This window comes from Pyrus communis, chromosome 2 (assembly GCF_963583255.1).
Source record: "Pyrus communis chromosome 2, drPyrComm1.1, whole genome shotgun sequence".
Lineage (NCBI taxonomy): Eukaryota > Viridiplantae > Streptophyta > Magnoliopsida > Rosales > Rosaceae > Pyrus > Pyrus communis.
Window position 1 is genome coordinate 12,110,715 of NC_084804.1, and position 27,995 is coordinate 12,138,709.

General features: G+C 37.0%; 3 protein-coding genes across 4 annotated transcripts; 1 reads left to right on the forward strand and 2 right to left on the reverse strand.

Annotated features, from left to right (window-relative positions):
• Window positions 1-3,054: 3,054 nt before the first annotated feature.
• Window positions 3,055-7,707, reverse strand: LOC137724769 (uncharacterized). Its single transcript, XM_068463468.1, has 5 exons — window positions 7,504-7,707; window positions 7,374-7,439; window positions 3,690-4,126; window positions 3,554-3,632; window positions 3,055-3,436 (listed from the first exon to the last, which is right to left on the reverse strand). Exons 1-5 carry the CDS (start codon window positions 7,705-7,707, stop codon window positions 3,332-3,334), a joined length of 891 nt encoding a protein of 296 aa, XP_068319569.1. The 3' UTR covers window positions 3,055-3,331.
• A 5,777-nt stretch (window positions 7,708-13,484) lies between these two features.
• LOC137726174 (uncharacterized) lies at window positions 13,485-21,127 on the reverse strand. Of its 2 annotated transcripts, XM_068465053.1 has the most exons (20): window positions 20,894-21,126; window positions 19,911-20,605; window positions 19,347-19,547; window positions 19,161-19,244; window positions 18,981-19,040; window positions 18,127-18,171; window positions 17,802-18,001; window positions 17,192-17,686; window positions 17,025-17,114; window positions 16,704-16,800; window positions 16,421-16,600; window positions 16,249-16,338; window positions 15,873-15,935; window positions 15,705-15,779; window positions 15,525-15,575; window positions 14,902-14,979; window positions 14,460-14,594; window positions 14,217-14,324; window positions 14,053-14,118; window positions 13,485-13,945 (listed from the first exon to the last, which is right to left on the reverse strand). In XM_068465053.1, the coding sequence occupies exons 2-20, from the start codon at window positions 20,256-20,258 to the stop codon at window positions 13,871-13,873; spliced, it is 2,541 nt and encodes an 846-aa protein (XP_068321154.1). In that variant the 5' UTR covers window positions 20,259-20,605; window positions 20,894-21,126; the 3' UTR covers window positions 13,485-13,870. The 2 variants fall into 2 exon arrangements, 1 of the variants encoding a protein (XP_068321154.1); XR_011067601.1 differs by lacking the exon at window positions 13,485-13,945 and having other exon boundaries at window positions 14,476-14,594; window positions 20,894-21,127.
• Window positions 21,128-24,028: 2,901 nt separating this feature from the next.
• On the forward strand, window positions 24,029-27,984 carry LOC137725459 (uncharacterized). Its single transcript, XM_068464147.1, has 3 exons — window positions 24,029-24,722; window positions 26,084-26,170; window positions 26,291-27,984. The coding sequence occupies exons 1-3, from the start codon at window positions 24,402-24,404 to the stop codon at window positions 27,716-27,718; spliced, it is 1,836 nt and encodes a 611-aa protein (XP_068320248.1). The 5' UTR covers window positions 24,029-24,401; the 3' UTR covers window positions 27,719-27,984.
• Window positions 27,985-27,995: the final 11 nt, after the last annotated feature.

The window sequence follows — 27,995 nt, forward strand, 5'->3', positions numbered from 1 at the left end:
TAATTCACGTGTTTGGAAAAGTCTACCTGCGTGGTGGTGGAATGTGGGAGAAGGTGGGCAACACAATTGCTTCAGCCTGGACAAAAGAAGGCAGGGAAGCACTGATAAAGCAGATGCTCGGAGAACAACTCAAGGATGAAAAGACTGACGCTCAACTAATCGAATTGTAGTCCTGTGATCGTCACACAAATAAACCCTTAATCCAGCAAGAATTTATATATTACAACTCAATTAAATACACGACTTTATTAAAAAAAAAAATAGTAAATAAAAAACCAACACAGTCAAAACTAAATAACTTGGGCAATCACTAAAATTAAAAAGCTTCATTATAAAGAAGGGAGACGGGTACAGACCATGAAAAAATTTGGAAATACTGAAATTAAAACCCAAATTCCAGAAGGTCTAAATGTAAATTCACAGAAATCATTCAAACCAACTCCGTATAATTCGCATAAATTATTCTATAATTCAAGAAATTGAAATTGCTCACCTTGAATAAAAAGGCCCATAATCTTAAAACCACCGTCTCCGAAACCAAACAAATTGCTTCATCATTCACCTAAACCCTCAATGTTATAAATTCGAATAAAACCCAATGAATAAAAGTGGCTACTAATCAAAGCATCCTTTGATCAAATTAAAAAAATTCAAATAAAATTAAACACCAAAATCTGCAAAAATTTTCAGCAAAACAAAGAACACTTCTCTTTTAACACCTTCACCAACACTCTCAACAATGTTGTAAAAAAACAACCGTAGTGATTTGAAAACAAATTGCATGATGTGATTCGTGAAATTGGTCCTATAATATTTCTTCAGGTCCCTTCATGAAAACATATATACCAAAACATCACAAAAGCTTAAAATGCCCTCTTTTATTGAATCGAAAGAAAAAGAGAAATCATCTTGGCCAAACTGAAAAGAAAAAAAAAGATTAATTAAAGAAACATCCTGTATACAAAGTAATGTCTAAAACCTGAGAGGTGAGCACAAAAACATACCAAAATAGCTCAGCAGCTTATTAAGAGTCATGACAGAGAAAATAAGAAGAGAGGCATGGGTAAGAACAACATTACAGAAAAGGGCACATCTTTTGGGTGCATTGAAGGGGAGGAAAAAAGATAGACACAACGAAACAAAAGATTTGAAACCAACGAATAAAAAATTAATAAAACTTCAAACAGGGTAACAGTTAAAGAACTTGGAAAATACGAATCATTTAGAGATGCACTAACACCACAATTCATGATCATTATCCAAAATCTTCAAAGTAAACATACGTTCAAATATACACCTCTCTATTTTTCATCTCTTTCCCTATTATTTGGTATTGTGATAAGGTTTATGATAAGCAATGATTTTACCAAAATTTAATAATAAAAAACATCACTACTTAAACACAAACATGTTGATCCTACCATCAGAGAAGGAGTCGATCTCAACCTTTGATATGTTGATCCTACCATTCCCCTGCATACTTGATTCCTTTTAAGGCCACCTGTTGGGAAAAAAAATAAACACAAACATGTAACACTACTTAAACAAAAAGAGACTTCTCAATTAGAGACAGCTTCAGTTTCATGTAATTTATTTTGTTAACAATGCAATATTAGAACTTGCATTTGGTTCAAAGAAGTAAGGTAAATTGATAAAACAAAAGGAAACTAAAACTAGAATCTATACCGATTGGTTTAAAATTAGCAATCGTTATGGCAATGAAAAATTCATATTGAAACCTTGTGAAATTATCATGATATGTGTTCACTTCCTATTTTTTATCAGACCAGTTCTCAATCTATAGCTCTTGCGTTTAATTTTTCTTTGGACTCACTATGTACATCGGTTCAACCTCCTTTTGTTTTTCCTAGAATTTTTTTCACCGAAATACAAACCTGTGTGAGCATTAAAAAACCTGCATAGTTTATGCATATTAACAAACTGATAGAAAACTTGTTACAAAATATATAGGGTAAATTGCCAATTTAGTCCCTGAATTATCACCTTAGTGAAAATAAGTCCCTAAACTATTTTTTTCAGAAAAATTAGTCCTTGAATTATAAAAATCTGCCAATTACATTCCTAATGTTATATTCGAAGCTACTATATTCAAATTTCCATCAATTTAAGCCACGTTACTTGTAGAAGGACACATTGGAGGGTAGATTGATAGTTTTTCATAAAGAAATAGTGTATGGAGTTAACTTTGGAGGAGAAATATGTAGTTTTTCATAAAGAAATAGTGTAAGTTAACTTTTGAGGGTAAATTAGACGTTAAATTCGCAACCTATATGAAATGTTAAGCACTTATAGACGAGAAAATGATGGTATTACACTCTAAAGTGTGTCAAGTGACTTAAGTTGATGAAAAATTGGATAAAATAGCTTTGAATATAATAGTAGGGTTGAAATTAGCAATTTCTAATGAATTTAGGGACTTATTTTACCGAAAAAATAATTCAAGGACCTAATTTTCACTGAAATGACTAAATCGGCACTTCACCATCCTAATATATATATATATATAAACAGTTGATACAGCAATAGTACTTGTCATCAACATGAACTTTTCATCCAAATTGGCATTTAATTTCTTTAATTCTTCATCATCTATGATATAAGGTACTATTTGGTACGCAGATGAGACGGGACAGAACGGGATGGGATGGGACGGGACGAGACGAGACAAGACGCGACAGAACGAAGGTTTCGTGTTATGTTTGGTACGCGCAGGACGGAACGAGATGGTTGTTCCGTTCTGCATTTGGTACGCGCTGGACGGAACGGAACTAAAAGATTGAATGACTAACTTACTCCTATTCCGTCTGTTGTTTGGTACAATGTTTATGTGGGGGATGGGACATGATTTCTTTATTTTCTTTTTCTTTTTTTATTATTTTTATTTTTAAACTTGTTCATATTTGAACACATATATGCTTATCTATGATATATTTTTTATAGTAGTACATGGCTGAAGATATGTTATGCCATTTCTTGACTGAAGACATGGCAGAAGAAGCAAAACGAAAAACAATGGCAAATAATTTAGAGAGAGAAAGTGAATGACTAAAGATTGTATTCCTTGAACAATGAATGAATTACAAAGAGAGAGTTGTTTGTTATTTATACAAGTATTCTTTGCTTCACTTATGAGCTACTAACCAACTTCCTTATATCCCTACAAATCCCAACAGACTAACAGCCTTCCTACAATCTCAACAAACTAACTGCCTTGCTGATGTGTCTGTAGAGCCATATTGAGTTGTCACAATTCTAAAGAGAGCATCAATCATCGTATTCATCCTCTCTAGTGTCATCTTTGCTAGCGCTATCACAATGGGTAAAAACATGCATTCCCAAAATCAATGAATTTGCACTTCAGATCAATTGATGCCAACAACTTCTGCCTTATAGTGCGATTGCCTCTCTTACTACCCTAACTTCCTGGACGAGAGCTATTTGGCACACCAGCATCTGATGATCTATTTGCATTGACAGAACTAGTAGATTGGTCTTCGACAGAACGCACATTCAATCTTGTGTTAGGAGATACCTCTACCTCAGTGGATGTTTCTACATCAGCATCAGCTTCATCTCTATTCACACACTCTTGAACTGCACGCTTCGCCTTTCTTCTAATCTTTTTCTTCTGGTTCCGACTCATTTCCCCATTTAACGTTTTTGCTTACCCTGATTCCGATGCATCCTTGTCTTTACCACCTGCAAGAATAAGAGGTGCTCTTGATTTTGTCGGATCCTTGAGCGAGTCTATCATTGACATCAACAAGATATTCTCTGGCTTCAAGTCAGTGTGCATAATCGACAGCTGTTTCTGCAAATAATCCAATCTAACCAAAACATGATAACAAATCTCCTTAACCTTATGTAGTGGCACTCCCCGGTAATCACTATACTTAAGCGTCAACAGATTATCACCCAAGTACTCAAAAACCATACAAACTTGTTGCCCATTCGGACCCGAATGCTTAAAATGGTATAGATGCTTCACCATGCATTTTTTATCATCTGGGTCTCCCTCTGCAATCTGTTTCAAGATGGTTATCTCATCCATGGCCGCCTCGGTGTAGTGGTCATAACTCTTTTGCACTTTCAGAGCAACAAATCTCTAGCATTTTTGTGCAATTCAACACCCACCCAACAAAAAACAAAACACATTTGTCATTAATCCTCCATTAATTTACTTCAAACTAAGCATGTCAAAGATAAAAAATAAAAAATAAAACCAAGAACAAGATTAAAATTGCAATTACTTTCCCCCACATTCTCAAAGCCAAGCTCACAACCAAACCCACTAAATCTCACAGCTCGGAACCAGATCCAATCTTTACAAACCAAAAGCCATAATAAACCTTAATATTCAGACTTTGTTCTTTTTCCCCAACATAAGTTAAATCAAAGAAACCAAGAAAACTAACTTATTTTCTCATGATCATCCTATTTTCCATGGAAAAATCAAGAAAACGAAATTGGAGATGCAGCGGCTACGGGAGAAGATCGAGATCAAACCTGAAGATGCAGCGACTATAGAAGAAGATCAAGATCGAACCTAGAGATGCAGCTGTTACGGGAGAGGATGAGGAGGAAGGCTACGGGAACAGGCAGCAATAGGTAGAGAAAATGGAACGAAGAAGAGAATTTTAGGTTTGTTTTTTGGATGGTGTAAATATTGAAAAAGATAAGGGGTATTTTTGTCTTAAAAAGTTATAAATTTGTGTTCCACAGATGTGGAACGAGTCGTTCCTAGGGGTGAGGCGGAACCAAAATTCACCCAAAACTCGTCCCGTAGAACAGCGCGTTCCACCCGTTTTAGGCAGACCAACATCGCCACCAGTACCTACTTTCAACTTTAATGGCAATATTGTTGAAAGAATTAGAAATCCACCTCTGAGGTATAGGCCAAGGGTACCAAAACTCTCTTATAGGCAATAGGTTCTCTTAGATAATTTTTGGAATATCCAAATCAAACAGCCAAACATGAGGTTAGGTCATGAAAAACTAATTAGAGCCTTAGAACAAGAGTTTGATAGTTTCAATTTTAATTTCCATCAAAGACAGCATCATATTCATTCTCTTGAGCACAACCTTCAAGCCATTTCTAGAGACCATGAGTCATTACTTAGTAAGTTTACCAAAATGAACCAAGAACTCCAATCTCTTAGAATGCAGCAAAATGTAAATGACACCCTAAAAAGAGAATTGAAAATAGGTTTGGAAACTGATTAGCATAAGAATAAAGAAAAAAGGGTATTAAACCTATAGAACAAGAGGCTAATGAGCCCATAGAAGAGATTAAGATTAAGCTCTTAGAAGAAGACATTGAAATGGAGCAACATGAGCATCTGAGTGACAAAGAAAAACAAGAAAGATATGAAAGTTTTCTTAAGAATATGTCTTTAGACTTGATAATAGATGATATCCTATTAGAAGAAATTTCAAAAGCAAAATTAAGAATAATGCCACCAGATATGCAAAATGAGATCCTGAGCAGAGCATCATAATCCATGAAAAAGTTACAATTACAATTACAATGTGCTTTGTATCAATCCATCTTTGATCCAAAACCAGGGATGGATATTATTACAAAGATGTATCCACCATGTCTTTGTGATAGTAAAGAGAGTTGTATTTGTAAACCAAAAGTTAGCATAGCTGTAGCCAGGATTAACATGAGAGATTTTAGACCATGACATTTTAGTTATGAGCATCGAAAAAGGCATAATGTACTAGAAGTTACCCTAGCCTTACTATTAGAATTTGGCTATCTTGATAAAATATTCATCAACCATATTTCTCAATTAGAATTATTTCCTAAAAAACTTATAAAAGTAGCAAAAGATTATCAAGAAAAATGGAAGGAAATTTGCATAAGTTTTATTAGTAGTCCTCCAGATTGGTATGTACATATGCATAAGGAGAAAGCTAGGCATATAACTATGATTAATAAATAGTCGTTTAGACTATCTCATATCTCCCCACACAGGTGGACTCCTTTATTCAAAAATATTTTAAGATTTCGAGGGATCCAAATGTTAGCCTTAGATGAGTTTGTAGATTTTAGGTATGATATGATATTAGTAGCAGAAAAAGAAGAAATGTATATTTATAGCAAGTCAAAAACGCGTCATCAGCCATGCTAGAAGCCCTAAAATTTCAAAAAGGAAACATAAGATATGTATTACAAGGTGAAAGAAGATAGAGAAATAAATGCAGAGCTAGTAGAAGGTGATGGACAATACTGGAATAATTTGACAGAAGAATAGCTGCATAACATCGACAACATGATGGAAGTATGAAGAGCTGGCAGTAAATTAGCATAAGTTGAATAGCATCATGTAAAATAATGTATTTTCAGACAAAAATGTCAACATCATTGTGGACCTCTTTTAATGGCATAAGAGTAAATAAAGAAAAGAGCTTGACCCATTATAGACTTTTCATACACAAAATGTCCTTTTGATTAAGAATGTATAGTGCTATGCCCTTTTCATTAAAACTCCCTCTTTTTTTTTTTTGACAAAAAAAGTAAGCAGTCTTTTTTCCTTTCTCCTACCAGGTTTACCCTAAACTTAAGAGAGTAATTAAGTTAATACAATCCCTAAAGTTGAGGATTCTCTATTTCTCCCTAAAATTTAGGATTATCTATATCTTCAATTGGTATGATAGCATTTAAACTAAGTCCGAATGTGTGCACCACCTTAATGCAGTGTCACGTGCTAATTAACTTAACCATAATGATAATGCTAGGGAGACCAAATCTTTAAACCAAATTTACAAACCAAATGGAACAAAAAAAATTTTAGGCATATCAAGGACTTTGATAAAAAAAAAATTAAAAACCAATAAGATTCCAATCAAAGAACATTGGAAGCTTATTGGTTTTTAATTAGTATGATTCGAGCAGCGTTAATGGTATGTATCAAGATGCGTTGTGGTGCAGTGGATATTGAGTCTAATTCTCAAGTGATAATTAGTATGATTAATGGGGAGTAAGCTATAGATGCTACTTTGGTGTGTTTTATCCATGATATTGGTTATTTGGTGTCTCAATTAGGAGATGTGAGGTTTTTGTTTGTAAAGCGAAAAGGAAATATCGCTGCTCATGTTGTAATCTCATGTGTTACCTTGCATGAAGTTGCTTTTAGTTGGAATGCTTTCCTATTTAATATTCTTGCTGAAAATGCAAACGTTTCTATTAGAATTTAATAAAATTCTCCTTTGACCCAAAAAAAAAAAAAAAAATGAAGGCTAAGACTGCATCCAAAGTCTCGCATACAGAAAAGAAGCACAAGCACCATCATTCCTAACTGTAAAAAACCACAAGGACTCTGAACCTTAACCTAAGGGTCAAAAACTTTCAATGCATCCTTCTTCTTTCCAGTAAACTTGGCGGGATCCAACGGACAGATCTCGATGCCGACCTGTTCGCATGAGTAAAACATGTCACACGGGAATATCTTCTATATATTCTTTTGGACAAAAAGCCTTGCACGGCCAGTTCAAATCTTGCTTCTCCTCTTCATCCTTCTTGGCCATGTCAGTTCCTTGCATGTGATATGGAGTAACAGTTGTACAACTATGAGAAGCCGACACCATCAATCTTACTATGAGTTGTGAAACACCGCTCTTGATGTGGTTCCTGTTTGCTGCTTTAGCAACCCACAGGACTTTCGCCATTGTCACCGCCATGACACTATAACAGCGCTTCAACGAGAAACAGTGTTTAAAACCCTAACCTATGTAATTTCTAGGTCTTCTTTATATATGCGTGAGAGAGAGTTGGCAGGGGGAGGAAGAGGGTTAGGGTTTAAAGTTTTAGGGGTGCTCTAACTAGACCAATCAATGGATCCGGTGTAATTAGTAGGACATAGGTTTGTGATTTCCACCCAATTGTCCGTTTATGATCCAAATTCGATTACCTGTTAGTTAACAGATCAAATATGAATTAATGCTAATCCTATCCGACAAACTTACTTGAAAATACCCTCCAAATTCTCGGTCAGTGGATCTTCTTTGGTTTTTCCTTGCATGAACTCGATATCGTTAAAAGGGTTTTGACTGCCTATACTTCCTATTGGGTTTTGATTATGATTTTAGTTGGGCTTCAGTTACCTTCAATTGGGGTAATCATTGTGACTCAGAATTTTTAGAATTTTCTCATTAAAACTTCTTTGCTCTTCAGTTTCTTTCAATTGGGTTATCATTATTCAACTTGATTTCTTTAACTCTATTTTTTTAAGTTACAATTTTGTTTTGTTAGAAATATATGAGCGTGCAACATATATAAATACTCAAGATTTAGATATTATACATAGCGAAAAACCTTGAGTCGAACAACCGTCTTGTTCTTACAACCGTCCCGAGCAAGGAACTACGAACACACATGAATTGGGGCTTTCGTGTACAGGTTTGGGGCGTAAGGTGGTGAGTTAGCTACCTAGAGTTGGTTTGAAGAGTTATCCCTTGAGTCTCCGCCTCCATCTTGGTGAACCGAGCGTTTGCGATCGAGGGATTTGTAGTGATCGAAGAGGAAAATCCACTGAGGATTTTCGGATGTGGCTTGGAATTGGCTGGCTAGGGTTAGGTTGGAGGCTTTGGAGGCTACGCCAAAGCCACTATACCAAGCATATTCCATATCCTTCAATTAATAAATAATTAAAAAAATTTACCAAATACATATTATCATAATCGCCCTCCTATTTGAGTCGATTCTGTTGTTCTACTACGTCAAATAAAACTAACATCTCCCACTCACCCAAATATGAGTGGTATCCTCACATTCAGTCACTTTTCATCATCCCAACATTCTGACGTTCACAAAGAAAGGATTATGGCGCGACCCTACGAAAACATGTACATCATAGAACAGAAAACATCTTGCGTAGCCAATGAAGAGGTTATCTCGAAAGCGTTTCGTCTATACCCTAGACTGTTTTCATAAAACACCGACAGTACATTCTTAATCCCTCGTGAAAGAAATTTCTTTGTCCCTCAAGCGTTATATGTGCTCATGTTCTCATCTTTTATGTGAACGTTGGCCAATTAATGAGCTACCTTAAATGTGATGTAATGACAAACTGCTTTCCCTAAACATTCATACCAATCCTACTAGACTTGACCGCTTTCTTAAACACACTCCTTTAGATGATAATGATTGTTGATCACCATAAATAAGTTGCTAAAGTAGCAGTCGTCAAGTATCTTCTTTCTGACTTAGTCCCAAAGAGTACAAATATTGGATTCGAAAATCCAATGGCTCACACAGTAATGAAGAAGGGATTCATTCATTACTTCCACTATTTTGGTTGACTAAAGCACATATGTTGTAGTCTCCAACATGTATGCTATCATGTATTCTCTTACTTTCAATATGAGCATGTCACTTTGTCTGAAACAAACACTATTATGTCATAGGAATCTTAGTCTAGTTGCTATATAAACACTTGACCTAAGTCTCTCAGCATAAATGCCCTCCCGACGCCCACCTGAGACATGCATGATATAAAAGTTAGAATCCATATCCTTCGATTAATAAATAATTAAAAAAATTTACCAAATACATATTATCATAATCCACCTCCTATTTGAGTCGATTATATTGTTTAACTACGTCAAATAAAACTACCATCTCCCACTCACCCAAATAGGAAAGGTATCCACACATTCAGTCACTTTTCATCATCCCAACATTCTGACGTTCACAAAGAATGGATTATGGCGCGGCCCTACGAAAACATGTACATCATAGAACAGAAAACATTTAACTCTTGCATTGAAGAGGTTATCTCGAAAGCGTTTCGTCTATACCCTAGACTGTTTTCACAAAACACCGACAGTATATTCTTAATTCCTCATGAAAGAAATTTCTTTGTCCCTCAAGCGTTATATGTACTCATGTTGTCACGTCCCGATCCCAACATACGTCCAGAATCGACACATGACGTCATCAAGTATCCGTATATCTATCATACCCCGTCTCCGGGATATGTACAAAGCATAGCTCAAGATTCGAATTTCATAGTATTTTTCGTATACTTTATAACTGCATCTAACCTCCTCGTTAGACTGCCTACGTACCTTAAATAGGAATCAAGCCATTCATAGTTCATCATTTACTACACTCCGACACTTATTCCAATACTTTTTAATAGGAAAGCGTATCATTCTTCAATCAATTATTTGGACTTGACAAGCACGAATTCATTGATTCAAGCTACATAACGAACCCACATGACATTCAAGATTTCCATTCCATCAATCATAAAATCACTATGTTTTCAACATAATATCACAATCCAAAGCATGTAACATATCAAAGAATCAACCAAGCACAATATTTTCCTCTAGTCACATTCATTAACTAATTTAATCATATTACTAACAATTATATCCAACGTCATTCCACAATCCCGTCAATTAATCCATTCATGAATCAAAGATGCACGATTTTAGCTTTAACTATGTTAATCAATCAATATACTTGTGATAATCAATAAAAAGAAAGACCATCAATCACAGTTTATAAACCTCAAATATAAGTTTGTAATTATGAAAACATAGTCAAGTCGCCAAAAACTCTGAAGGAGTCACCCAGACATCCAACGACTTTTCCAATTTAAACCACAAAGATTCTTAAAAACTATCATTCACAAATATACTAAAATCTAGGGCTAAAGGGACGCAGTTCGGCCAAAGCCTACATAAGTAACCAAACAGGAAGTGTCCCCCTATCGCGGATTAACCAAGCAGAACCACCCCTGCAGTAACCAAGTAGGCAATGACCCCCTATCGCAGATTAACCAAGCAGAGTCACTCCTTCGCATATGTTAGGCAGTGATCACTTATCGTGGATTAACCAAGCATGATCACCCCTAAGTGTGTGTGTGTGTGTAGCTATACCAAAGATATAAGGATCGCCTATCGTAGATTAACCAAGCACGATCTATAGAAAATATGGTCCCCTATCGTGGATTAATCAAGCAGGACCAAGATAACCAAATAGGTAGTGACCCCCATCGCGGATTAACCAAGCAAAGTCACACCTACGGAACTGTTAGGCAGTGATCACACATTGCGGATTAACCAAGCGTGATCCATAAATAGTATAGTCCCCTATCGCTGATTAAACAAGCAGGACCATCCATGTACCATTGCTACATAGTGTAGACTCAAAGTCACCTAACCTCGTGACACTAGGGTTATGGTCCTTTACTAGCCCTCAGTTTAACAAACATTTCAATATGCACTTCGAATCACTTTTTCACAAATATTTCCAATCCATGAATCAAATCACATTTAATAAAAACACATCAATGGCCAATTATAAAAACCACATTATAACAGAAAACATATTTATAAAACCAAGTCATATCCACACAAGATACAAATATAGGAAAACAGGGTAATAACCATATCACGTATATTAAAGTCACTCACCGAGACAAGTAAGCCTCACTGAGTCTCTAGTAATATTAATTTTTTGTAATTCAAATGATTCAAGTCCTGTTCACCAAAAGTTAACTCTCAGTCAAAGGTGGGTTTCACAACCTAATAATTTAATCCGGAAGATTCGCACATCATATTTTGGACTCGTAACTTCCTAAGGACCACATTATGCTTGTAGAACAACATATTAAAATCTCATCACGATTTAACGGTCGAATCTCCGCTAATCTCAAATTCAAGTGGCGATCAACAAGTAGTTTTACAAACTTAAAGATTCGTACCTTGGATTCCCGATCCGTCAATTCCTAACATCCTCGAATATTATGTTCTATAACGCATTAAAGTTTAGTGCCGATCTAACACTCGGATCGTCAATTCATATAATAGTCAAACAACAATCAACTAGGCGGTCAATTATGAAACTATATTAAAACATCGAAATTTCACTACACGGATGTCAAATCTAGAATCGGGGTATCAAATTTGGCCTAGAATGGTCAGGTGGGATCTCGGCCCACGCGCCGCCACACGAGGCGGTGGCTGGCCGTCCCGACTTGTCGGAAAATTCAACTATTTCAAATTATTATCAAATTTTACAGGCATATAGATCTCAATGAGGGGAGTAATTTTCATACCTGGGACAAAGTCCAATTCGGCCGGGAAACGCCTGAAATCGCCCTCGATCCGCCGGGTGGCCGGAAATTTTCGAACCTCGCCGCTCCTCCGTCGAAGGTCCAATGACAGTGATTGTTGCCGGGTTTTACTTCTGCAAGGGAGGGCTACCAACCCCAGGTGGTGCGCCACCGTGATTGTTGCCGGAAAGGGAGCTAAGTGCTCTAGGGTTTCGGCGAGTCCGCGAGGTTCTCATGCTTCGTTTGTCAAACATGCTAATTCACAGGTGGAATTAAAGTAACAGGTTGATTGGGTTTGAAGTGAGGAGAATTTTGGCACCATTACCGTCGTCAAAGGTGGCCGGAATAGAGATCTAGAATCGGGTCGGGTCGGCGCGTCACATGGGATCTGGAATTGGCCCGTCCTTTCCTCTCTCCTTTCCCATCTTTTCCCTCGTTGTTCTCCTTCCTGATTGGCCATCCCTCCTCTCCTTTTCTCTCCCGCATCTCTTATCTTCCCCTCTCTTTTGCTGCCATCTGGCAGCATCCAGCCCTCTTTTTTTTTTCTTTTTTTTTTTTTTTTTAATTAAAACATCTCTAATTTCTTCGTTTCAACTCTGATTCGCGAACGGTTTTCGCCTACGAGCTCGTAGTATCGAACTCTATCCAATTATACTTAGTGTAACCCTGTAGAGTCCACGAATTTTAATGATTACTGAACCAAATTCAAACTTTGAAATTAGTTTAATTAAAATCTAGATTTAATTATAAATTCTCAAAAATAATATAAAATGATATCTCCTTAATACAAATACGTAGTTTGAAATAGTTAAATCCAGGAACGGGATTTCACACATGTTCTCGTCTTTTATGTGAACGTTGGCCAGCTAATGAGCTACCTTAAATGTGGTGTAATGACAAACTGCTTTCCCTAAGCATTCATGCCAATCCTACTAGACTTGACCGCTTTCTTAAACACACCCCTTTAGATGATAATGATTGTTGATCGCTATAGATAAGTTGCTAAATTAGCAGTTGTCAAGTATCCTCTTTCTGACATAGTCTCAAATAATACAAATATTGGATTCGAAAATCCAGTGGTTCACACAGTAATGAAGAAGGGATTCATTCCTTACTTCCACTATTTTGGTCAACCAAAGCACATATAGTTGTAGTCTCCAACATGTATGCTATCATGTATTCTCTTACTTCAAATATGAGCATGTCACTTTGTCTGAGACAAACACTATTCTGTCATAGGAATCTTAGTCTATTCGCCCGCGGCCCAACCCCACCGTGCTCAAATTTGTGTACAAACCTTAACCACTATGATTTTTTTCTATGTTTTGTCTATTGACATCAGAGGCAGGATCTTCATGTCTATGAACGAAATTTACAAAATTTTCGAAAAGATACAAAACTTCGTCAGGTCGAACATCATAACCCCATAAAATATCGGGATTGTGATCCTATGGGTGTGCAATGCAATACATGTTGGTGTGGAGATTTTGCACTTTGGACTATAATTTTATGTTTCAATTTGTATTTTCTGCAGGCTTTAGCTAGCAGTTTGCAGGGACAGGGAGAGGCTCCCAAACCATGTTAGGTTGACAAAATTTCCTTTGGCAGGCCATTCACCAACAGGGTCGGAAGCCATTCACTCCTTCACTCCAATTTACTTGCGCCTCATAATTCACTAGCAGTTGGAGAAGCCATTACCCTTGAGACCAAATCCTTGACTTGTAACTCGTAATCTTGCAATGATGTGTTCGTTCAACTTCTGTATCAGGTTTCACTTAGGAGCCACCGTTCTCAAAGCTTGACAAACGAGAGTCGGATAGAACAGTGAACATCTGCGTGTCCACAAATAACTGCACAAGCCGCAAATTGCAAATGAAATAAAAGACGGGTGACAAAATAATGGCTTCAGGGTACAAACAAAACATCCAAGAGAAGTTTAGAGAGGATTGCAAGTTACCTTGATAAATTGCCTGTCCTTGCTAGGAAAGGAATCGATAAAGCTCTCTTTAAGAAGTAAAGAAACCTGAAAGGACAGTAAAAGATTTACATGTCAAAAAGTTAACAAACCAGGTGCCCTGAGGACTTTTAGGAACATAGAAACTACGGTGTTAGTTTCTCTACCCTGTCACTGTTTGATTGTACACTTGTTATTGTGTAAGACCTTAGATCTGAACAAAGTGACTCCATGTAGTTCTTCATGACTTCCAAAAACTGACCTGCAGCTTCGACCTGAAACGTGTAGGAACAATATATATTTCGCATTCACAAGTAGTGAAAGTGTCGAACCGCTAATATGAAGTTTCCAAGTGTAAATCCAGCAGAATCACAAGCAGAAGCAGTAAGCATGCAAGTATGACAGTAAACCTGCACTTCGTTGCACCTATATACAGGATGCTTTTTAGCAAATGAACCTTCACGTGACAGTCTAGCATGGATGGGCCCTAATTCAGTGGCTAGATCTTTATGTCTTGGAAGTGACGGCAAATGACACATTTTCACCTGCACGAACAACAAAGTAACAGTAAGTACACTCGTTATTCTTAATATGACAAAGTGCGGGAAATTACTGAAAACTGTAAAAGACGACGTAATTCCTCCAAGGTGGCATCGAGAAAAACTGAGCATTCTGTAGTTCTGAAGAGATAACCCTAAAAGGAAAAAGGTATTCTAGAATTCATTGCTTGATTCAAACTCGAACATGCGGGAGTTCAAAGATCTTCCATAGTGTTCTAGAGACCATCTACCTCTTTATAAGCCATTGGCAAGGAAAAAATAGCGGAAAAAACTAAACGAGAATAAAAGAAACCTGATCCTTTTGCACATTAACTTGAACAGTATCCGATGTTTTCCTCTTCAGGTCTGCAGGAACCTGTTGTATCCCAGTCTGTCATATGATAAGAGCACAAAGAAAATTAAACTAGAACTAATGACGGTAGTTTTCTTACAACCCTCGAAATTTAAGCTAGAACTTGGAACATGAATTGTCTGGCAATAAAATTAGGATTTCCTATATATACCAGAAAGTAATAACATTTAGGCACAAAATAGAATTCCAAGAATTAAGACCATCATAAGAGTTCTACAGGGTAATACTTGACAGGATTACCGCTTCACTTAGAGCCTAGTTCATAAATAGTACATGCTGATCAAAAACAAACATTCAAGACTGACTGACTGAGTAATACGTAAACTAAACTAATTAAAGAGAAAAATTGTATGCAGAATGTTGTAACTGCCTAAGAAATATATGAATTTGGAGATGACATCCCATTTAGAATTCTGGCTTTGTGAATACAGAATTTGCATAGTTTTAGCACCTCACTTGGAAGAGAGAGTGAATCCTAGAATGTCGAACATTGGGTCCGAGAGAAAGTAATACGATGCAATACATTTATACAAATACAACTATAAAAATGAAACAAAACTCACAATAAATGGAACTGGGGCGTCAAGAAAGTCAAGCATTTTCCCTGGTAGAACCTGAAGATATTTAAGAAACTTAGAGAAAAAACATACATTTCAGGACATCATCAATGATATCGCTTAAATAATTAACAAGGTTATACCTATAAGCAAATATTTTACATTCAGCAATAATATCGAACTTACAGGAAGCATTAAACTCTGCCATTGAAATGGACGAATCATGGGAATGAGAGATAATACTGTAGCTGATAGCACACCCTGCATTGATTGAAGTGTCAAATGTTCAAACTCTGAAAATAAAAAGTGCTCTTAGGATTGATGCACGTAACTCCAACACAAACAATTACTCACCAGATTCGGACACACTATTACCACTTGTTTTTCCAGCAATACTCCCGTAAGCAATGATAAAATCTGGAAAAAACACCCCCAATGAATCACCAAGAGTAGACAACAATATTTACTATAAAGGGGGTGAGGGAGAAAAAGACTCTTTTTCCAAGGAGAAAAGTGAGCCCACATGGCAATATGCAGTTAGGTTAGAACTTTCAGTGGCGGTACAGGATTAAAACTTTCAGTCTCACAGTGGACTTGAATCAAAGGAAAAATGTAGAACCATTACGTCACATGATGTGAATAAATATTGCTTAAAATAAATCTGGACCAAATGGTAAAAGCCATTTACAATCTTAACACAGCTGGACTCAAGCCAAACAACTGAGCTTACACTTTCAAGGGAGAGAACTCGGCAGATTGTTGCAGTTGTCCATATTGATAGTGCAAGCGCTTCTTCAGCAGCAGCTAGCATAACATTGACCTTTAACCAAGTGAAGTAAGGTAGAGTCAATACTAAAGAATACAATAAAATTTAGGGAGAGAGAAAGAGGCCTAAGAAATACCCCAGGATCCTGAAATGAATCTAAACTATTCTCATCAAAACCAAGAGCAGCTACTGGAGGTCGCCTATAATCAGTAGCTTGAAGATGTTCAAGAGGTAGAAAGGATAATTCACTTCCTCGTTGTGGGAGAGGCAGAGCATGAAAACCACAAACAATCTGTAACAAATCGTTCTTGTTCTCCTATCATAGAGAGTTGATACAAAAATAACTGTCAAACGGAAATAAAATTATCACTTACGGGGAAAAATAAAATGAGTGAGATTGACAGTGTCGATAAACTCACCCTAGCCCATTCCATTATCAGTTCATCACCAAACTCTTTCTCACAAGTCGAGAAAAGGTCATCATCTTCATCCTCCGATACCATGCTTCTAGCTGGACTGCCAAAGATAATAATGGATTATTGAAGTTGTACATATATGGTAACAAGGGCGAGAACCATCAAGTAATTTTACGTGACATAAATAATTAAGAGAGAAACAATAACAGAGCTATTTCAAGTACTACTTAATCTCATATAACAGCGCATATTAAAAAAACCTATTAATTTATGTCTTAAGCATAAAATGATAAATCAAACGTAAGATAGCCATATATTTACCACCTGAATAAAGATTCAGAACTGCCAAGACGCTCCAATGTGCGGTTCCTGGATGAGAAAGATGTCCCAACCTCTGGAGAAGTATGGCCATTTCTGAAAAAAGAAATCAATTCATTTATGTTTTTAAGGCACAAAATGACAAATCAAATAATTAGCAATGTATTTACCACCTAAATAGAGATTGAGCACTCCCAGGACTCTCAAACGTGCGATTTCTGGAGGAGAAAGATGTCCCAACCTCTGAAAAAGTATGGTTATTTCCATAGCTTCCGCATATTCTTTCTGAAGTTTCCGAATGAGTTTCTGAGACCTCAAAACCATAGTCATCAGAACATTGTGAATCCTTTCTACCATCCTTGTCTAAATACCGTACTTGACTAAAATCTGAACTCTCGCTAGCAGAGACACTTTCAGGGGACTGCGGTTCCCATATCTTGAGTGAAGAAGGTGGAGTCTCATCATCTGGTCTAATTCCTGCACCAGCAGCTGTAAGGGCAATTGGACTGTCAACTGGTATTGCAGAGCCCATCCAATTATCAAAAGACTCCCTCTCAGGGGACTCATCATCATTATCTTGTACATTGGGCAATGTAGGGACAAAATCAGCAAGGGCCATTTCACTAGCAAATTGTGTTATTCGCTTCAGACGCTCCTGTTGAACGATACTGCATCCAAGTAAGTAAAAGCGGTGAAATGCATTGATTTTTACAAGGATAAAGAAGATTTTGAAATGTATATGAGATACTCACAAGTTAAAGAGAAACTAAAACTACATCTCACCTATTCAGCATCTCGTAGTGTAACTCAAAAAAAGGAACTCTGGATAGCACACAGTAGCATCGAGGCGCAGAAACCAAAAATCGGAAGAGTCCTCCCATCGAATGAGAATTAGGTGATGAGATGCCTAAGATAGCAGGAGGCCTCTGAACAATTTCTGACACGTGTAGGCAAACACCATAAAGTGTTGCATTGTCTGCCACCTGATCAAAGGGTATTACCTTTTTAGTGACCGTGTGTGCTACAAACATATGTAAATAGCACACTGAAGTAACAAAGGTAGTAAAAATCTTCAAGGGGGGTAAAAAAAAAAAAAGGCATAAGATACCTTGAGTGAGAAAATAAATGATAAATCATCTTTTCCTAAATGCTCCTGTCGAGAATACCCGTAATTAGAGTGCAATCTGTGTTTTATATTTATATATTTTATATAACATTAACAATAATGAGATGAAACATAAAGTGGCAAATCAATCTGCAAACTCTAAATGGAGATGGCTCCAATGATTTCCCCAGCCTACACATGACTGATTAAACTAATAAACTTAAAACACATTTTAAAACAAGATCGATCTTGTTTTATCTTCTGACTTTCAATGGTAATATCAGAGCTGTATCTCCCAGAGGTCTCATGTTCGAAACCTATATCCTTGTTACCATACTTCTTTATTAGTTTTAAAAGTGTAGGTTGGGGCTAAACCGACGTTTCTCCATCTACATATATGTTTGCCTTTCCACGTGCAAGATGGACATGGACTGCACGTTGTTGACTCATTTCCTAACCGTTTAGCTCTAGATGCTGGTATAAGAGTGAGGAAGAATAAAAAGGAAAAGGTAATTTTGTGGCACCTATTTCTCCGTTGGTCAATACCAGTTACACTTCGTATTCTTTTTTTTTTCACATGGTTATCTTTGTAGAAAAAGAAAATGCAGATAGCAAAGTATAACGAAAAGGCGATGAAAAGGCTAAAGGCTCTATTTTTCTCATATAGTATTTATGGTATTTTGTTATTAGTACCTAGATTGTGAACACAAACCCTGCTACGACAAAACTGTGAAAGAGGCAAGTTCAAACCATCCAACAAGCAAGAAGTTGTGTTAATTCACAAGATAAAACAAAGACAAATTGCAAACGTGAGAGGAATATATATGTCATAGATTACAAGAGACATTTCCATGTACCTGTCCGTAAACAACTTGATTTAAATCACTTAGTGATGGAGTCTTCTCCATTAACCGTGCCTGTAATGTGACAATCCACATATGAGAACCACATAGAATTACATCAATACAACAGAACTGTTAAATGAATACAAGTTTAATGATTGAACTTAGAATTGTGGAAAAGAAGCAACATCAAACCTTAACCCCTCCAGGAAAACAAAAGGAAGCTAAATCTTTCAAACGCATATCTAGACGCTTCCCAGGAGGATATTTGAAAAGTATCTGTAGGTCCAGTAAAACATTCAGGAAACATATAAATTATCATTGCATGCCAGAAGAGAAAACAAAGTCCCTGGGAACTTCTTATGCAGTTATACACTCAACCTGAGGTTCTAATGTAGGAATTGGAGGTCCCCGCTGCTGTAGCAATTTAAGGTCAACAATTCCAGAGTTTATCATCTCCATCTCCCATTTCTTTCTTTTAACAAATGCATCCTCCACAGTTTCAAGGTTAGCATCCGGATGAAGCCCCGCAATAATAAAATGCTCAAAGAGTGAAGTTGGCTCGGTATATCTTATATGGCCCTAGAATATCATAAACATAAACTTTAGTTAATTAGGCAGACAATTAAACCGATCAAGAACAGAGCTTTTTTAAGCAATAACATTCAAGCATCATCAGGGAAACCGGTTCCAAGATTTTCATATGGATCGATACATTTAATCATTTGCTTTTTCCAGTTTCGATGTCTAACTATGCAATCAAAAATCCTATATCTATATTCATGTACAAAGTATCCGAAAAAGGTAACTTTCTTACACAATAGTATAAACCCACTGAATTTACTATTACTCAATAGCATGAAATTCTCGAGCAATAAAGTTCGGTTTTCTCTTTTCTTTTTTGTGTAAGTAACAATGTATCAAGCAGTCCCATAGAAAGAGTACCTTTGATTTGGAGTGAAGCTGATACCACTGCCGTTTTTGGTTTGCCAAAACCTCAGGATTGAATGCCAACCGCAAATCATCCCGCGAATTTCCACCCCATCTCCACGCCCTCTGCATCTGATTTTTCAATTTCTGGAAGCTATTGCTCCGTCTGTGTCCCGTAGTTACAATTTCACTTCGGGAGCGCCTATGCCCCGGTGCCAAAGGTGGCATGCTCGAATTACCCGGGACCACATTTTGCAGTGTTTCCCCTGCCACTTCAAGTGCCTCCTCAGATATTTCCTGCAAAACCTGAATATGCGACGGAGGCTGCTCTTCGTATGCTTCAGCATCTTCTTTACCCTCCATTTTAAAACCCTTATCTCATCTTCGTAAAATGCTCATTTCACCGAATTAATACTCCATCGCTCCATTGCTTAAAAAATCCCAAACCAGCATACATTCAACCCATTTCACTACTTCTTCTAACTCCGAGAACATGCCAACACACAATAACAAGGCCCAGATGCAAAAAAAAACACAAAATCCGAAACGATTCTCTCCTTAAATGTGTTTGATCCTCGATTTCGCGAAAACCTGCATCACAGAAGCATTCAATCTACTCAAAAGATCCACAAATTTATGTCCTTGTGACATAAACTCCACTATTTTGCATGCAAGTTTTGAACTTTTTAATCAGGCAAACAATATGCACCCTGAAAAATCCCAACAGAATATGAAGCAAAACACAAAATTTGATATAAACACAATATCAATGCGGAGAAATGTAAGGGCAAAAAAATCAAGCATTTATGAATTCAAATGTATTTCAAAATTTGTGAAAATGGTATCATGGTTTCATTGATTTGTAACTGAAACAGAAGATGAAGGGGCATATTGGATGGTAACTGGCATGAGAAAATTAAATACAATGATGCAAATTAATAAGAAAAAATGAATAAATAAAAAATCATATCAGACTGGGATTTGAGAAATATTAGTACCTCTTTTTTCTTTGGTTTCAAATGTATTGTTCTTCAGATTGAGGAGGGAGGGAGGGGGAGAGAGAGAGAGAGTTGCTAAATTTGGAATGGGGTTGTATGAAAAGAGAGGAGTGGAATTATTTATTTAGGAAGAGGTCTGTGAGAGCAAGGGGCGGAAGTTAAGACACAAACACAAGGGAGAAGGACAACTCAGGTAGAAATCGAAACTCGGAGAATATCAGAAACCACCCCTTGATTTTTACATATTTCCCTATTGCACCATCCAGACATTTTAAATGGTATAAAAAAAAGGTATTGAAATTATGAACAATATTATAATTAACTATATATTATCCATGCTTTTGCATTCCTCACTTGCCACTTTCATGACATGTGGCACATGTTGCTAAAATGGAAGACTCGTGTCCTAGCTTTTTTTTCCTCTAAAAAAGGTAACAGTCTATGACGAGCTATCTATCGTTAAATTAATGATATATCATGTAAAATACAGATTTAATATTCGTCTTAAACTATTAAACATAGAAAAATGAATCATTCTTTAACTTTTCAAGTTACTTTTTAAGAAACTGTTTTATGTTCTCTTTTGTTTCTTTTTTGTTTGTACTTTGAAATTAATTTTAGAGAACGAGTCTTTTATTAAGATTATAGTTTTATTTATGATTTTCACATTTGAATTTGATTAATTATTTGGCTACCCGTTGTACCATTTATATATTATCTTATAGTAATTCAATAAAACTCTTTATTCCTATAAAACAAAGAAAAAGGTAGGTTGCTAAAATGGAATCGACCTAGTACAAATTATGCGAAACTAATATCGATGAGCAGTAGGCTTAGAAAATTATGTGTGGTTTTTTTCACTCTAATACATAGAGAAAAGTTACATGATTTATTCTTGGTAAGTTATGACTCTTACGAGACCACAAATACATAATATCAAGCAAATACTTTTAGCTACAATGAAAGAGAGCTGAATTCTTCACTTGACTTTATTCTAACTCATTTATTTATTTACTATCACTGCTTCGACTATATATATATATTTTTTTAGTACATCGATATTTTTACATTAAGAGGAGGGAGAGTTAAGCTAAGCCACATAATGGGGAGCCTGATTTGGTATTGAAATCGTCATCCATGAGATTCGAACCCAATACCTCTTACTTTATAGTAAAGAGGAATACCACCAGACCGTATACTGAGTGGCTGCTTCGACTATACTTAACTATAAAAAAAATGTGGCACAAGTACTTCCCAACTATCTATTTTATTGTAACAAGGGACAACTTTCAACGAAACAATAACCACAAAGAATGTTCTCTTAAATAATATTATACTAGCATACATTTTTTTTTAATAGAAGCAATATTTTTACTCTACACCATTTTAAAGGGAGATGAGAATTTGAACTGAGGACGCAATAAGTTGAAAAAGGAAGTTTTACACCATCTCTAAAGGAGATGTTAAATATGCCAAAGAAGATTAAAAGATATTCAAGTGTTCTCCAATGAATTTGTCATGTATGATGTGGCAGTTGAGTCATTTGACTCGTTGCCCTCTAGCTGTATTTTTTGGTAACAAACAAAGAAGGAGTCAAATATATTTAATTTAATTCTTTAATGCATAAGTCCCATTACAACCAATAGAATAAAAAATAAAATTAATTTTGATTATTTTTTCATAGCTAATGTAACTCTAGGCCCAACAAAATAATAATATAAATATTTGACATATCCTTGGAAAAAAGAAAATATAGCACTTGTATTCAATTTATAACATCAACCATCAAATAAAATTTTAATATATTATATTTAATATCTCCTTTAAAAATGCTCTTACTTTCTCATATGTCATACACATATATTTTCATGTCAAATCTAAATGCAAGTGTTGGATTGTCTTAATGGGTGTGTTTATGATATTATCAGAAACCTCAAGGCCTAAAACGCAATTATAAAAAAAAAGTGGAAAGTATCATAATTGCAATAATTTCCAATACCGAGAAAGTGTATTTTGACTTTGACATCCAACGTGTCGCATGCAGAAAGTACCCCACTTCCACCAGACAAAACTGTCAATGTAGTGGGTCCGGATATCGAAAAGCCGTTGCGATGCGATGGTGTTGTCCGATCCTGACCGTCGAATATGCCCCGATTTAAATAAAATATATTAATAATTAGTCGCGGGAAATCCTCCTAGGTTGTACAGATCAGCACGTGCCTTTTTCTCGGTACTTGTTTATTAAAATCGTCTTTTCGCGCGCGATTCCGGAACCTTTGATTACAAAGACAAGTGAGTCGAGGAGACTTTACGGGAAAGATCCTCATAAACAAAAGTTAATTAGTGATTAAAAAGAATGATTAAGCATTGAACCTACTACCTACGCGGATTAATTTTAATTTTAATTTTAATCATGCGTCGATCCCCACCCGATCCACCGCCCATGAACAATAAGGGGGTAGCTAAATATATTTTACTCATTTACATTTAGGTAGGTTTACGCATCGTAATCAAAATGATAAAAAGGAGTTTGATTTCAATTACGAATTATTTTTATGTATACTAAGATATTAAAAGAAGACTGTGTAGAGGCCACATGAAAAATGGAATCCAACTCTTTTTTTTGGAGAATTTTTTTTTTTTTTAACAAACGATGTTATTTACAGGGGTGGGAATGAACTAAGTTTCATAATGGAGCTAACAATAATGTGATTTAACTTCGCTTTAACTTCTATGGTTGGGAGATGGGAACTGAAAGTTCATGAATTGGGAGCAATTAGGAATCCATTATGCAGCCCAGCCCACCGATTGTCTACGCAATACACTCGTATCTTTGAGTTTTGTAGTAAATTTGTACGTAGAATAAACATAGATGTCGGACGTACGATTCACGTGTTTGTGCGGTCACACGTATACAAACCAGATCCCTCCAATTGGGCAACTTTAGCAGGCTTACAATCATACAATTCAAGCCCATCGTCATACCTTCCACGAACCACGACCACAAGGCCTGCATGACCCAACATCATCTACGACACTCCCTTCGTAGCCGTAAAAGTGGGCGAGACAAAATTCTGTACTTCCTTCTCAGTTCCAAAACATGCCCCCTCACAAGACCACAAATTCCAACAATATCCCTAACCTTCCTCATGGGGTCGATGTAAAACGACTTTTGAGGAGCTGAGTCACTTCTCACTCCTCATCAGTTTCTCTCTCTCTCTCCGCCAAAATCGACGATCCATTTTAAACCCTAACATTTTTCTCTGTCTCGCTCAATTCAAAACCCTAAATGCGCTTCCTCCACCCTTCAACTTTCCCATTACAGAAAATTTCCCGGGAAATTCTGGAAATTTTCCCGGAAATCCAAGGCTCGCCCATTTTCATGTGGTTCGAGCATTGGCTTCCATGATCCATTCTTTTGTTTCTTCACAACCATGCGTCGAATTTTCCAGTTCAAGAAAAAGTTCGAGATTTTCTTCAAACCCTAGTCTGTGAACTTCAATCAGCGATGGATCCGGGTCCAATCTACATAAGCTCCGATGACGAACTGGGTTGGACCGACCTGGATGAGGAGGACAACTTTGATTGGGTATCGGACCTTCTGGAATCTGCCGACAAGGTAACTGATGATGATGATGATGATTCCGATGACGTTGTGGTGATTAGTGAGGTCAACTCCAAGTCCAAGAAAAAGTCTTCCAAACGGACGGTTGCGGATGTGGACGATGATTGTGTCGTCTTGGACGGTGACCCGGATAAGCCGGTTTCGGTGGTGGAGGATTCGGGTAGCGGCTCCGACGAGTTGCTTGTGGTTGGGGAGAAGGGGCAGGTATAAATTCGACCCGGTTTATGTTTGAGTATGAATTGCGTTGTTTGGTTTGTTTAGTTTACTCTGAATTGGAAGTTAGAGAAAGAAAACTAAGATTCTGTTTGGTCTCTTATTTGAAATTTTTTATCATTTCTCAACATATTTCTGAAGAAAATTTCTTGAAAACAATTTTCTTTAAGACTCAAAAATTTGATTGGTTTACAATTTAAACTTGACAAAGAGATCTAAAAAGAGGCGATCACAGGAGAGGGAGAAAGAGGGGAGAGAGAGGAGGAAATAAAGTAAGAGATAATTGAAAGAAAGAGAAAGAAGGGAGATTATCGGACAAGATAGAAAGGAAGATGAGAGGGAGAGGAAAAATTGAGAGAATAAAGAGAACAGATTGGAGGAGAGACGAAAAAGGGTATAAAAAAAAAAAAGAGGAGGAAAGAGAAAGAAGAAAAGAGAGATAAATTTGGAGTGAGAATGGAGGAGGGAGAGAAAAGAAAATAGTGTGTTTAAGTTTAAAAATTCTAAAAACTCACTTTTTATGTTTTTAGATAATACACTATATTTTTGAGTTAGCTTTGGGTTCAGTTTTTTAAAATAGTCCTACCAAACAAGTTTTTAAGGTCTAAAACTTGAAAATAATTTTTGAGTTTAAAAAGTTGGATTCAATTGGAGTACCAAACATGCCCTAAATGCTTGGGAAGTTTTTTATTGTTGGTTTGATGAGAGGAGTTAAAGAAATTTAATTTAACCGAAGGGTTGCGGTTATCGCAGGTTAGTAATTTTTCGACTTGTGCTTAACTCTGTTTGGTTGCCAAGAAAATGTAGCAAACGGATTAGTTATGGCGTTATTTTTTGGGTTAGGCTAGTGATATTGTTGTCATATGAAAGAGGAACAATCCAAGCCTTGTTTATTCTACTTTTCGGGATTACCTTTCTTGTAAGGGAGAATTAATTGTGGATGCATCGGAATCGTTTAGACATATTTCGAATTTTGTCCCATTGTCTGTGAAGTACAAGCTTTGGTGTTTCTGCATGATATTGTTTCTCAGACATAGTTATCTTGATATTCTTGTTTTACGGTGAAAGCCCTTTTCTTGGTTTTTGGTGACCTTGATATTGAAGTTCAATGGGTTTAAAGTAGTTCCCCTTGGATCGTGGGTTTTTCTTGGCTTAGCTTGTATTTGGCGTTGTTTGCTTGCTTGGCCACTTCATCTTTCAGTCTGTTATTATTTTCTTATGTTAAAGTTGTTTCTCATGTACAGGACTGCAGCACCATACATTGTCTAATCCCTTAATTTTTGTATTATTTAGAAAGATGTACGCACCTTTTGCTTTTCCAGTTTTAATTTATCTTATTTCTTTGGTTGCAGGTAGCATGTAGAGACTACCCTCATCCACGACATCTTTGTGCCAAATTTCCTTTCAAAACTACTCGGCACGAGAACCACTGTGACCTTGTGAGTTTACTCTTACAAGCTGTTGCTTATAGAATTTCCATCAAATAGTATTTTCTTGCCTGAATTTGACAATATACCACATGATTTCTTTTGTTTTTTTTCCCTTCTACTGAACTGTAGTGTCACTGTTATGTCTGTGACTCACTGGCGCCATGTGTACATTGGAGCACTCAAGGCTCCAACTTTGATCATTGTCATGCCACGGATAAAGAAGAGACATGGAAAGTACTGAGGAAAAATTTCAAGACAGCGAAAACTGCACCATTATCAGCTTCAAACAATCTGGCACCGACTACACATAGTCCAGTTCCACCACTCAATATTATTCGGTTGGCACCTAATTCTTTACCACAGAGTCAGGTTTCTAGAACAGCTACAATCCACCCTTGCACCTCAGCTGGTCGTACCATGCCTGGAATCAGAATTCCAAGCAGAAGTCACCAACCAGAATATCTTTTCCCTAAGAACAAAGTCCAACCTTGTTCAGTTTCTAAGCAGTTGCTTGGTGCACGCACTAATGTTGTTGGGAGGAACAGAGGTCAAAATATTGGTCATTTAGGGCCTGTCTCTTCTCATTCAATGTTCAAAAGAGTAGGAGCTGTTGTGAACCGAACTACATTTGTTTCGTCAAATAACAGTAGTTGTACCACTCCATTAATATACAACAGTACTTCCACTCCCATGGCAACATCAAATGGCGGAAACCCCTTGTGGTTGCAGGGTGTTCATTCTAGTGTGCATCAGAACGCCTCCCAGCCCATGACCACTTTCATTGGAAATACAGTGCCCTCCCAAACCCAAACATATAGTCAGGCCATCCCCCAATCAATTTACGGCCAAACTTTTCAACAGCAAGGGAATCAAGGTCAAAATGATAGCCAATTTATTTCTCAGTACGCGATACCAAGTCCGGATTCCAGTCAAGGTATATATCAGTATGGGAATCAGAGTCAGAATTCTAGTATGCAAGGTAATCTAGGTGTAAGTGTCACAGATTTGGATTTTACGGATTGTAACTGGGTTCACACTTCCAGTCCAAACATTCAGCAGCCTCCAATTCAGCAACCTCCTATTCAGCAGCCTCCAATTCAGCAACCTCCTGTTCAGCAGCCTCCGCTTCAGCAGCCTCCATTTCAGCAACCTCCCATCCAGCAACCTCCCATTCAGCAACCTCCTGTTCAGCAGCCTACAATTCAGCAACCTCCTGTTCAGCAGCCTCCGCTTCAGCCTCCATTTCAGCAACCTCCCATTGAGCAACCTCAGTTTCAGCAGCCGCCTCCTATCCAGCAACAGCCTCCCATTGAACTTTCTGAAATTCAAAGCACCGAGCCTGTATATGAGCCAGCTCCCGTCAATGAGCAGTCTAACAAAGTCGCTAATTTCAATGGTTTGGAATTTGAAAGCTGGCTCTTGGAAACCCAGTATAGTCCAGCAGAATCAAATAATGCGATGGCATCTCATCTGAACATGTTGTCTCCCGAGCCGACTTTTATAGACTCACTCGTGTTTGATTTTGAAACCCCCTGGAATGGTCTGGCTCAGGTATAGTCGACTGTCACTGTTAGTCCTTCCCTAAAAGCGGGAAGCTTATATGTACGTAGGTGAAGTGACTCTCACTTGTCTAGCGTTTGAAACGAAAAAGTTGTTTGACACAAGTTGTGATTCCGCAAAACAAGGCTGGTTGTGAGGAGCTTTGGTAAGTGTATAGGTGTTTGAAGAAGTGGTGTGCAAAGTATCCCTAGGTTGGAGATGCTGTATAGAGGCTGGTTGTTTCCCAAAGCTTCTGCTAGTTTATTATTTCTGGGTTTCTCATATGCTTGAAATT